This window comes from Panthera leo, chromosome C1 (genome assembly GCF_018350215.1).
Source record: "Panthera leo isolate Ple1 chromosome C1, P.leo_Ple1_pat1.1, whole genome shotgun sequence".
In the NCBI taxonomy this organism is placed as follows: Eukaryota; Metazoa; Chordata; class Mammalia; order Carnivora; family Felidae; genus Panthera; species Panthera leo.
In genome coordinates, this window is record NC_056686.1 from 175,691,475 (window position 1) to 175,705,102 (window position 13,628).

Here is a 13,628-nt window from a genome sequence, read left to right on the forward strand (position 1 = left end):
CCTTTAGTTTCCTTCAATCTGTGAAACTCAGTCCTTTGTTTTTCATGATTTTACATGTCTTCCATGATTTTGACATTTTTGATGAGTCCACACCAGTTACTTTGTAGAATGCCCTTCAATTTGAGTTATCTGATGTTTTCTCATGATTAAATTGAGGTTATGCATTTTGGCAAGAATACCATAGAAATGATGTGGTCTTCTTCATTCACCTGCCCAGTGCATCATTTCAGGAGGTACATGGTGCTGTTATGTCTTATAACTGGCAATGTTAACTTTGGGTACTTGGTTAAGGTAGTATCTGCCATATTTCTCCACTGTAAAGTCACTGTACTTCCTTTTTTTAATAAGTATCTTAAGGTGAGACATTTTGAGCCTGTGCAAATATTCTGTTTTGCATATTCTCTTGCTCAACAATTTTAGCATCTACTGATGCAGCAATGATTACTGTGGTATTTGGCTAACGACAATTTTTTTGAAAGTTCTCTCTTTTTTTTTTTTTAAATCAAATTTATACTTAAATTCCAGTTAGTTAACATGCAGTGTACTATTAGTTTCAGGTGTACAATGTAGTGATTCATTACTTACGTACAACACCGGTCCTCACTGCAAGTGCCCTCCTTAATCCCTATCATCTACTCAACCCATCTCCCCACCCACTTCCCTTCTCATCACAATCAGTTTGTTCTCTATAGTTAAGAGTCTGTTTCTTGGTTTTCCTCTCTCTTTTATTCCCCTCTATGTTTGTTTTACTTCTTAAATTCCACCTGAGTGAAATCATATGTTATTTGCCTTTCTCTGACTGATTTATTTTGCTTAGCATACTACTTTCTAGCTCCATCCACATCCTTGCAAATGACCAGATTCATTCTTTTTACGGCTGAGTAATATACCATCATATATATACATATTCACCACATCTTTATTCATTCATCAGGCAATGGACATTTGGGATCTTTACATAATTTGGCTATTGTTGATAATGCTGCCATAAACATCTTTCTAGATTTATTAGCTGGTATTTAACTATAAGGAAGAGCTGTTCCTTTTAAATTCGAATTCCCAGTTTTTGTAATCCTGATGTCAACCATTTTGTCGACTGTCATTGGTCCATGGGCCATACTTTGGATACCACTAACCCTAGAGAAATTTGAGAACTTTTGTTGTCTATAGTGCATTTAGCAATTAGGGAAGAAAACTGCCAACTGTCAGTTTTAGATTTGGGAGGAAGAAAAGAGGGTTATGAGGGGAGAAATGAACTCAAAGCATTATTTATTAATATATAGATTTCTACTGTACTGTGGTATATGAAAAAATGGAGATGTGCTGCTGTAATAATATGGGGAATATAGGGTGAGGAGACTGAATTTGTGTCTGACTGACTCTTTAAGCCACCTTTCTTCTCTCTCTGTTCATTCCACATTTTATTCTCATTGCTCATTCCTCAGGGACACCCTTCTCCTTTTTCTTCTACTACTCATTTTGCTCTTAATCATTCTCCTTTTCTTCTCAGCCTGTTCCCACCTGCTTCATTCATTGGACCCTGTTCTTTTGTGTATTCCTAATACTTTTCTTCTTGCTTATGGCCAGGTGACTACTTTGTGTGTACATAATTTTTATTATGGAAAATTTCAAACACATACAGAATAAAAGAGTAGCACAATGAACTTAAATATTCCTATGACCCAGTTTCAGCACTTATCAATTCATGGCCAGTTTTATTTCATCTATATATCCACTTGCTCTTCCTATATTATTTTTCAAGAAAATCTCAGGCATCATATAATTTTATTGGTAAATATTTTAGTATGCACATATAGCACTTTTATGTAATGATTAACACTGAAAGAAGAAAACTTGCTAAGATTAATGGTTCTCTCTGTACTATACTGTTCAAGCAAAATATTAAAAATAAGATTTAGTGATAAAGTTCTATCTTTTGGGTCTTTCTGGAAGATCTACCATACTTGTTCATCTTTGGCAAGTGAACAGACTCTAAGAATTGGCTTTTGCTCTGTTTGCCAAGTCCCAGAAAATTAAAATGTGATTTTTAAATCATCTTTCGTTTCCCTCTTAGGATATAGTACAGAATTTTACAAATGAACTTATTTTGAGAGATGATAGAGACCATCCCACAATGCATAACATGTAATATATAGTATGCTATACAAGGAAGTTTTGACTTATCAAATTCTACTTTGAAATGTTGAAATGAAAATAAAAATATGTTAAAACAAAAAAGTTGAGGGTTAGTGAAATTATGGAATTTCCTATTACTGTTTAGGTATTTATTTGCACAATTATTAACTAACATTCCCTCTGAATATGAAAATTACTTCTCTCTTCTCCCTGAAGCCACAACTTACTTCTCTATTTAATCTGTTCAATGACATCCTGGGTTGACTCTATTACCTGTTTTCCCCAATGATGTCATGTTTTACTCCCAGAGATAAGAATGTAATGTATTTAGATGGGCGAGAATTCAAAATCTATTACCTTGAGTAACATAATAAACGAACTAAGTTAAAGATAATGCATGTGGGGCGCTTGGGTGGCTCAGTCAGTTAAGTGTCTGACTCTTGATTTCAGTTCAGGTCATTGTCTCACCATTCGTGAATTTGAGCTCTGCATCAAGCTTTGCACTAACAGCACAGAGCTTACTTGGGATTCTCTCTCCCTCTCTTTCTGCTGGCTCTCTCTCTCTCTTAAAAATAAATAAAAATAAATAAACCTAAAACCTGCCTTTTTGAGTTAAAAAAAGAAAAAAAGATAACACATGTTTCTCCTGTTTCTAGGATGTTTGTTTAAGAGCAGGCTATGCATTAACCCTTTTTGCCTTCAATAATCGCCTTCAACAATACTTAATATTGGAAAGTGGAATAATGACCATATCAATTTTTGAACCTTTTCTTGAATCAACAATTGAAACTGAGAAGGCAATGGCAGCATTTCAGGTACAAAACTGAAGTTAAAACTTCAAATCCATTAAGTGTCTTTTTAGTCAAAAACTTGAAAATTAGAAAAAATTTTAATCTGGAAAAGTGTTTACTGATTTGTAATATTTGCAGTATTTTTCACACCAGCCCTTTCCACCTCATAAAATCCCTGTTATTTATGAGGATATCTTCATTTTACCAGCACTTTTTGCCTTTGTACCTTATCTGATGCTTATAAGAACCCTGTCAGGTTGATGGGCAGATAGTATTAATTTTTTTTTTTTTTTTTTTTTTTAAATTTTTTTTCAACATTTTTTATTTTATTTTTGGGACAGAGAGAGACAAAGCATGAACGGGGGAGGGGCAGAGAGAGAGGGAGACACAGAATCGGAAACAGGCTCCAGGCTCCGAGCCATCAGCCCAGAGCCTGACGCGGGGCTCGAACTCACGGACCGCAAGATCGTGACCTGGCTGAAGTCGGACGCTTAACCGACTGCGCCACCCAGGCGCCCCTAGTATTAATTTTTATCATCCACATATTACAGGCAGAAAAACATGGTAGTATCCAAGACATGTTTTCTAACTGCAGATCTTTACCTGATCACACTGGTTCTTCAACCCATGACAACTAGATGTATATGGGTTCTTCTTATTCTCTCTCTTCTTTTTCTATCCTATAACATTTAGGAGAAATATTTTCTATGAACCCATACTTCAAGAATGGAAAACCTGCAAATATTGTAGGAAGAATGCAATGGCCTGCCATGTTCACTGCAATAATCAGATAGGGACAAGCAATCTAACTCACACCCCTGCCACTTGCTTTTCTTCTACTGAATAATACCAAATTACCCCTCTAACCTTCCTGAGAAGTAGCCAAAAAACATTAAAGCTTAATTAGAGAAGCCAAATAGAAAACATTCAATGATTCTATGCTTCTTTGTGTTTTCAGATTATTATATTAGCTAAAGTCATTATAGACATGGACCATATTACTTTGTCTGCAAGAGGTATCACTATTTTAGTTGACAGTCTGTATTCAGTTCATTCTACCACTATTGTCTTGACAGGTAAGAAATAACTAGAAGGTAGTTATATAAAACAACTACATAAAACTATTTTCAAAAATAATTTTTTGTAATCTGAGCAATAATAAAATAATAAGCCTGATACTATGTCACATGGTCTGAAGAATGAGCTGGTATAAATCTACATGAACTCCACAGTAAGCCTACATGGAACAATGGGAGTCTACTCTGCACCCCAAAAAGCAGCAGGGTAACTCTGAACATGGCCTTTTTGATTTCTTACTTTTTCAAACCTCTAATTATTTTTTCCAGAAAGAAAATGAGAATTAAACTATGAGCTACCAACAACAAAGTTTACACACTGATTTATGAAAGTAATGGCAGATTTATACTGCTATACTTCTGTCTGGTTTTCTTTTGATCAATTGTTCACATTTTGCTAACATTTAAAGAGTTCCCTTTGTTGCTATGCAATATAGCAAAGCAAAATAGTCCAACAGAGTTCTTGGCACACTTAATGCTAGTTGTGTAACTGTATCTCCTCCAGAGCTAACTTTCAAAATTAATAATAAGCTAATTGACTTGATATATCACTTTTTTTTTTTAAACGTTTATTTATTTTTGAGACAGAGAGAGACAGAGCATGAACAGGGGAGGGGCATAGAGAGAGGGAGACACAGAATCTGAAACAGGCTCCAGGCTCTGAGCTGTCAGCACAGAGCCCGACGCGGGGCTTGAACTCACGGACCGTGAGATCATGACCTGAGCCGAAGTCGGACGCTTAACCGACTGAGCCACCCAGGCGCCCCGATATATCACTCTCAACACAACATGAAACAGTATCAGGATGACAACCATGTGGAGTGACTACTACCAAAAAATAGTTTGTTTGTTTGTTTGTTTTTAACTGAAATGGATCATAGAAGGTAGGAAAGGAAATCATACTTGCTGCCATGGAATTATATTTTTACTTGAGATGGGAGGAAAATTTATGCAAACAAAAACTTTCTGACGGAAACTAGGACAAAAACATGTTTAAAAGAAATTATTAAATACTTTTTATCTAAATAGCATTCTTAATTCAAGTCATAGTAATTCTATGGCTCTGAGAAACAACTGTAGTGGGTTTAAATTTTACTCCACAAACTCTTTTGTGCAAGAAATACCATATTATACTAGCTTTCACATATTGTCTTAGGCTGGTAGGAACTGAAACTCAAAAATTACTGGGCCTTTCTCTGCACTCCACCATCAGAGTCATATGCATCTCCAGAGTCTGGGGTATCTCAAGCAAAGCAGGATATTCAGGCCACAGATATAATGTAAAATAAGTGTTGTGCTAAAGGTCTACGTCAACATGGTTCCCAGAAGAAGCTCCAAAGGCACAGAAGTTTTGCAAAGACTAGGATTTCTGTTGCCAACTGTCCAGTTTTCCTATGTGCACTACATAAGCATTCTCCACTCAAAGCTCCTGTTCCTATCATCTCCTTCTTAGTCTTAGAGTCTCTGACTGCCTCCATTTGTTCCCCATTTCTTGCTCCTCATCTTCAGAGACACCTCTCTTCCTTTGTCCTTTTCACCTAAAATAATGCCTTCTATACACATAGATTTTAAAAATATATAAGCCTGAAAAAAAGATTGTCTTAAGACAATTTTTGCTCCAAGCCATACAACCCATCCCTCCCCATCCTGAAACAATAAATACAAAGGCCTTGGTTTATAAAGAAGGCCAGAAAAAAAAAAAAAATACAAGAACAAAAACCCAATGAATACCTCAATAAAGTATCCATCCACATTTATATGGGTAGATGCCTTTATATATTAAAATTTGTATTGCACTTTTTCCAACACAGCCACAATATTGTGAAACAATATCACATGAATGCTTTAAAAATAAAACACATATTTGAATGAAACGGTTGTAGGCTGGTAGCTGCACATTTATTTTATTACTGAATTACCTTATTTTCAACCCCCAAACATTTGTTTTTATGGCAAAACTTCAATGATTTTAAGTTTAAGTTAGTAATACATTGCTTGGTTTTAAAATACCATTAAGCTCTTAACTCAAAGCAATCTGGACTACAAAGAGGACATACTAACTTTTTATGGTAGTTCAATCATTATGTTCATAGTTATTAAAAAAGTGCTAAACCTCAGGGGTGCCTGGGTGGCTCAGTTGGTTAAGCTTTCAGCTCATGTCATGATCCCATGGCTCATGAGATTGAGCCCCACATCAGGCTCTGCGCTGACAGCAGAGAGCTCTGAGCACAGAGCTACTTGGGATTCTCTCTCTCCCTCCCTCTCTGCCCCTCCCCTGCTCATATGTGCTCTCTCTGTCTCTTAAAATAAATAAATAAACTTAAAAAAATGTAAAAATGCTAAAGCTCAAAACAAAATATATTCTGAAGCCATGGGGATAAAAACCTCTGATTTTCAAAATTCCCCACTCTTAGATAAAGCTAATTAATTTTTACTGTTTGTGACAGAAAACCAAATCACAATTTGGGGGAAAAACTTCCACATTTAATATATACATGCTTTTTCTCAGATCTTCTTCATTAACAGAGATGTCTTGTGACTCAACCCTTTTTAACAATATGTGCAAATGAACAAAAGTACAGTATATCAGTTTATGTCATTTAAATAACACAAGCATTTTTTTTCTTATTTGCAGGAAATTTAATAGCTAGCCTGGCTCATTCTAGAGCTGGTATTCCAGAAGCATTTGCCACATTAGGGACAATCCAACGGCTCTGCTATCATTTGTATTCAGAAAAAGAAGAGGTAAAAACAAAAGTCTTTCTATAATTGAATATTCTAAAAATGTAAGTTGCCTCTCACTTTTGTGGGCTAATTTCTCCACAGGTTAAGTATGTTATATAATAGTTCATGTTACTAATACAAAATTAGAGGAGTTTTCTAGTACAGTATCTGCCATCCACAATTCTGTTCCTACAACATGTGCACATTTAACTTCAATAACTTAAGATTCAATCTACAAATAAGTACACTGATGATATAGAAATTGGTAATTAAAATATTTATAAACTCTCTCACAAAAACTGGTTAGTTACTAACCAGTGATGTCACTAAGTCATTTCTATGATTATTTGGAATGCATGAAAATGGAATCCATTGGCGTTTTCCTTATCTGCCAAACAGGATTAGAGATGACAGTGTGAAGAAGGCTGGGCTGGCTGTAGTAGCGGTTTGCCTCTAAGTATTCCCCTGCACTTCCCCCCTCCAGGTCTAAGGTAGTGTTTCTCCAACTTCAGGGAATATAGGAATTACTTGGAAGACTTGTTACACCATAGATTGCTGGGCTCCATTCCCAGGGTTTCTGATTGAATATATCTCGTATAGGCCCTACAATGTGCATTTCTAACAAGTTCCTAGAAGCTGAAACTGATGGCATAGGGACCATACACTGAGAACCACTGTTCAAGCTATGGAAGTTATATGGGCACATAAAGCAGTCAGATGCCAATGTAGAGAGCAGTATATGAACCCTCTGTTACCTGGGATGTGTGCGGTTTTTGTTCATTCTATGACAGTCCTTAGGCCACCACTAACAGATTTTCTAAGAACTGCCCAGGAATATAATTAATCATATGAGTAACTTAATTACTTCAGGGTCACAGACTGAGGGTATTCCCTTTAAGAAAGGAAAGATCTACTTTTTCTGTTTTTGCCAGTGGAAAATTGAATTGCTTTCCTGAGTGTCTTATTTTAAACTTGTTTTTATCTTATCGTCTCTTATCTGGTTTCCTATTATAATCAACTGAGCTGTTTTGAAAAATTCCAGTGTCCAGACTGCACTCCAAAATAATTAAATCAGATCTTCTAGGGGTGGTACCTAGGCACAAGTAATTTTCATAACTATCAAGGGGATTCCAATGCACAATCAAGACTGAGACCCACTGTCCTACTTCAAACTCAATGGTTCTTACTCTGGCTGCATATTAGAATCACCTGTGGCACTTTTAAAAAACAATACAAATGCCCAGATTCTACCCCCAAGCGAGTCTGATTCAGTTGGTGGGTTTTTGTTGTTGTTTTTAACTGCTGGCAATTCTAAAATGCAGTCAGGACTGAGAACAACTACTAGTAATTAGTGGCAGTGGACATCTCTCTCTCTGAAAACATCGTTGTTATGCGTCCATGTATAGATTGCCATTGGTTGACACACGTTTGTTAAACATAGCTACAAAGACTTTCTTAGGAAATGTTTAATGAGAACATGTGTTAGATGTTTTAGCTCAATGGAGGAACTGTTTCTTCACTTAGGTTCGCACAGCTTGCTCCTGTGCTCTTGGCTACTTAACTTACAACGCAAGTGCTTTCCGCATCCTATTAAAGGAATGCAGAAATAAGCCTAATCAGTTCCTTCGAGTAACAAATAATATCAGCAGAGATGCAAGTATTAACCCAGCATTTCTAAAGGAATTTCAGATGCAACAGCGAGTGGGACTTCCTGCATTAAGGTATTGTGTCTGTATATGTGAAGTTGAAATTATCGATAAAGGAACTTGTAAGAAAGTTTAAGGAAGCTCAAACAAGGGGAACTATTTTTGTGCCTTGTATACCAAGAGATAAACTTCATTCTAAATGTCCACTGCCAAAGCCTGTTTTAATTCTGATTTTGCAACAGAACTTCTTGTGCCGGCATGAACACAACCAGATCTTGGGGATCCTGTTTGGCCAAGATTATTCACATTTCAGAAAGCTTTTTGGGATTCTGGTTGCCTCCAAGTCTGATCCAGGAAGCCATTTTGGGGATATACTTGAGAGATTTGAGCTGACCAGGAATGCCACCATGACCTTGGCATCAGATGGGACTTTGGAACCTGATTCAAAGTTAGGCCAGACTCCCAGGATAGAAACAGCTAAATCAGACTCGGTGACTGGAGTTATGGCAAAGTCTGAAAGGCATTTATTTACTCGGAGGATTTTGCTTCAGTGTTATAGTTTCATTATAGCTTAAGCTTCTGCAAAAGGGAGAGGAGAATCTCCTTAGAATGGGCACATTTTCTTTTCTTTAGTAGATGTAGCTGCATTACAAGTCTCTGCAACTAGCACTATTTATGTGTAGGAAACAGAACTATTCAAGGTACAGTATTAACTCTATAATAATAGAAAAGAATAAGATCCAATACATCATGGTTCTATAAACCAATTTTTAGTACATCTTCATTTTAAGTCTTTGAAAAACTGATAACCCAAAACTGAGTACCTAATTTTATATAATAAGCCAGGGAAATCTAAATTAAATTGCTATAATTGACATTTTTAAAAAAAAAAATTTAATGTTTATTTATTTTTGAGACAGAGAACATGAACGGGGGAGGATTAGAGAAAGGGAGACACAGCATCCAAAGCAGGCTCCAGGCTCTGAGCTGTCAGCACAGAGTCCAACGCAGGGCTCGAACTCACGGACTGTGAGATCATGACCTGAGCCGAAGTCGGATGCTTAACCGACTGAGCCACCCAAGCACCCCTATAATTCACATTGTTAAAAATAATATTTACTGGCTCAAAAATCAATTTAGGATAAATAATGAAAAGTATTATTTTACACAGTCACTCCCCCAACTAGCCTACATAGCAACTTTTTGGGAATTACAAAAAGATGTCCCTTCCTTGGGTACTTTACTGTCATCTACTGGAAAATAGGTGTAAAAACTATACCAATCTACAGTGACCAAGGATGAATGGCAGCCCCTGGAGCTGTGAACACCCAACTTTTAGGATTCTACATGTGCTACCGAAGCGAGCACCCAACTTTTAGGATTGTAAGTAGTGACCAGTGGTCAGTAAACTTGTAAGAATGATTACCAGGTGAGGTGAAGCTAGTAAGCAAATAATAATTACTCTCATAATTAACAGTGTTAAGAACTCTCCTTAGAGTATTTATATGGACTATTCCCTTTAATTTTCATAACAACTCAGTGAATGAGTTTGGTTAAATGAAACTATAGGAAATGTGCTAAAAGATTATTAAAATCAGTTTGGAAACTTTGGGATAGACAACAATACCCTTCCACAAAATATTCCTTGATACCACTACTGGAAAGTACAATGAATGATTGTGGTTGGGATCATGATAGCATTTTTTTGGTGTACATATCCCTTCTCTATTCCCATCCCCCCATCCAGCCCCAAGAGTAGCAGATTAGAAAAGTCTTTGTATATGGAAATTTTGAAATATGGAGACATAATTTTACTGGTGTTAACTGAACCTGTATGGAAACACTCTGAGCCTACATGCTAGCCTAAATGTTACCCTGTAGCCATCAAGTTGGCATATGGACAGACTGAAGCCTATGCCTCATTAAAGTGGACAGAGCAAATGTTCCTCATCAAATTAGCCAGTTATACATTTGTGATAACCACCTTTAATATATTAGCTTTAGGCAAGACTTAAATATTATTACCAAGGAAATTCTGTAACTATGTTACACATACAGGATGATGATTTAAAATAATTGCTTTTAAATCCCCCCCCCCCACACACCCCTATATTAACTAGGTACACCTTGTTTAGCTTGAAACACTTCATTGGTAAACCATTGCTTTGAAAATAAAGTTTAAATTTTGTTGTATTCTTAATACCTAAAATGACCTTTCTCCAACCTATCTTCCATCATATATCTCTAGATACCTTTAATTCCAACCATGCTAGACTACTTAGTATTCTCTGAACATGCCATGCTGTTTTATAGTACTATAATTTTTCATATCCTATTCCCTCTGTCTCATTCATTTGAAGACCTATTTTCTTCAAAACCTAGCTGAAGTGTCTCTTTTCCCATGAAGTTTTCACTGATCACTTCAAGCAGATTTAACGTTCCAAATGTTTGAGTGATAAGTGCGTAAATGAGTGACTGAATATAAAATACCTACAGGTAACATGCATAGTTAGTACAGGTAACATATAAATTAGGCCAATGGGTATGGAATTTATTCCCTGGGTGTACTAAAGTCTTTATATATTCCTAGTTTTTGTGATACATGTTTTCCTTTTAGTCTAGAGAAAAATGGAGGACCATCCATAACTCCTGTCTTTAAGAAAGGTAATTGATTTTTCTTTCATCTCTGAGGTACCTCCTAGACCTGACACTTTACAATTCTGTGTTCCATTTCTAAAAATTCAAACTGTAGAGGTTTACCCCCTAAAAAGTTTACCTGTAAACTCTGCTTTTGTCATTCTGTATACTTAAAATACCTTCCCATTTATAAGACCATGTTAATCATTTCTTTTAAGGCCTTTCCTACTATATCACTTGACATAAATCCTTCTCTGTTTGCTTTTTCTCATAAGCCATGCATAGAAATAGGTCATTATTGAAACAACATGTAAGTATGGCTTAAATTACAATATTTCTATTGTTTTGTTTCATGTACCACTTGTCTGTGGGTTCTTAGGGCAGAGATCACATTTTTTCCACTGATACTCTACAGTTTTATATATATTTGGCAGATGATGGCTGAGTGACTTAGGCCTGTAAAATCAGAGCCCAGATCTTATAAGGTTACTATTAGATATGAAAGAGGGAAAAGAAATTTACTTTTTTATTTCATTTATATACTTAGTGCTTGTTCATGTGTGTTTAGTGTAGGACCAATATCAGCCTTGGTATATTATCCTATAATCAAATGCAAGGATAGAACCATTCAAAAGTCACAATCAGTTTGTAGGTGTCACAAATGGAAAGGGAGAGAAAAAAAGAAAATACAAGGACAAGAGAGAACTTCACTTATTCAGGGAGTTTCTGAGGAAAGCTAGATGTGTGGGGGAGGCTATATTTCTGAATATCATGGGTAGAAGAATATTTTTTGTATAGCTTCTTTAGTGTAAGAGTAATTTACATAAAGGAATAAAGTCAATCCCATTTTTTTCTTCACTTTAATATTGGTTTCTAAATAGCAATCTGTTTACCAATAATGGTCTGATAATGTTTTCACGGGTTTATGATAACATAAGAAAACATAAGGACAATATAGCAAGTTTCTGATAAAGTTAATTTCATTCAATATTAAATGTGTCATTTTGAGATAGCGCCTTTTATAGTTTCTTTTGGGTATTAAAATATCTCTTGTCTTATAAAATTGTGTTGGCATTTGTTCTTTTATTAGTCTCAACTTGGCATAATAACAAGCTGGAACCATATTTTGGCCCCCACAAATTTTTGCACTCTGACATCTACAAGTCTGGAAGCTACTGATCCATTCTCTTATTATGTTTTAGTGATTTGGACAGAATAGAACTATACAGAACCAAGAGCAATGAGAATGTATCTAGGGCTTTTGGGCTCAAGAAAGAGACATTTAATTGTGCCTCTCTCATTTTTAGGGAAAGAGCACCGAAGAAAATTAAAACCTAAAATTCAACCAAGAGATTCTTTGACTTTGATACCTCCTGTAACAAATTTCATGGGACTCTTCAACACAACAAAAAAGACCACTGTTTCTCACAATGTTTTTTCCTTTTCATCTGCAACTTCATCAGATATCACAGAAGTATCAAGACCAAGAATAGTGTTCTTGAGCCAACTAGGGAAACATGTGCAGAAAGCTAATCCAGAGCCTACCGAAGGCTAATAAAAGCATTAGAATGAACGTATAGAAGAATTCCTGAGCAATCTTTTTAATTTTTTTTTTTTTTAAGATTTTAAGTAATCTCTATATCCAACACGGGGCTCAAACTCACCACCCTGAGACCAAGAGTCACATGCTCTACTGACTGAGCCATCCAGATGCCCCCCAATTTTTTTACCTTTAATTTTAATCTAATTCTGGTAAAATACATATAACTGAGTAACAGAGTATTTCAGCAAATTGCCTTTTACCTGTACTATTAGCTAACTTTGGTAAATATGCTTGCCCATATAGAGTTCAACGTTTTTCCCTTCCTTTTCCTTTTCACCTTTTCCCTTCTTTCCCTTCCTTCCTTCCCTCTGGCCAAGTACTTATCGAGAGGCCTACAGATATGGAATGTTTCTAAAAATTGCTTTTTATTTATCTATAGTTTCTCTTATTTATATCATGAACTCAATGTTAACAAGTATGCTTGTATTGAAGCACCTGTAGCAGTTTTGATACTTAAAAATTTTAAGAACTTAGATTATAGATATCCCCATTTTATAATATTTGTGACAGCGGGAAGAAATTTTGGTCAATTTCTTTCCATAGTTTATATGCACTCTGATTGTGTGAGCCACAGGAAATACTGATACTGCTTCTTTGTGAATTCAGGTTCATATGATACAGAATACAAATTTAAATGAAAACTGTGAATTCACAAACTAATAGTTTCTTCTAAATAATATTTACAAACCAATTCTATCATAGCTATACTTCAACAGCAAAGAATGCAAAGTTGTATATTGGCTGTTTCTATATGTTCCCTCATATAAAGTATATTTTTTTATTCTCGAATGGATGATCCAAAAGCAGTATTCTATGATTACAATTCTTAAAAAAAAAAAAAAAAAGGAATTACTTATGGAATTTCCCAAGAAAGAGGTCACCTTAAGGCAGGATTAAAATAAGAAATCTTTTCATTTTCGATTTTTATCCTTACCCCCTATTTTCTGAACAAAGCAAGTCATTGAGTAGAAAGCTAACAACCTGGTCCAGTATGGATGATGTGATATAACTCTTT

The 13,628-nt window shown here is 35.6% G+C and overlaps 2 protein-coding genes across 9 annotated transcripts in view; one reads left to right on the forward strand and one right to left on the reverse strand.

Moving 5' to 3' along the window:
- Positions 1-12,631, forward strand: part of ANKAR (ankyrin and armadillo repeat containing) — a 72,412-nt gene extending 59,781 nt beyond the window's left edge. For 7 of the 8 annotated variants that reach the window (XM_042949429.1, XM_042949430.1, XM_042949432.1 and 4 more), the window contains 6 exons: positions 2,793-2,951; positions 3,886-4,003; positions 6,639-6,748; positions 8,252-8,448; positions 10,991-11,037; positions 12,318-12,631. In XM_042949429.1, the coding sequence (XP_042805363.1) occupies positions 2,793-2,951; positions 3,886-4,003; positions 6,639-6,748; positions 8,252-8,448; positions 10,991-11,037; positions 12,318-12,565 (879 nt within the window). In that variant the 3' untranslated portion in view covers positions 12,566-12,631. The remainder of the gene's footprint in view (positions 1-2,792; positions 2,952-3,885; positions 4,004-6,638; positions 6,749-8,251; positions 8,449-10,990; positions 11,038-12,317) is intronic. The other variant, XM_042949431.1, reaches the window with a different exon arrangement.
- The window catches only part of OSGEPL1 (O-sialoglycoprotein endopeptidase like 1), a 31,323-nt gene that overhangs the window by 6,204 nt on the left and 11,491 nt on the right, over positions 1-13,628 (reverse strand). The gene's annotated exons all lie outside the window — the stretch shown is intronic.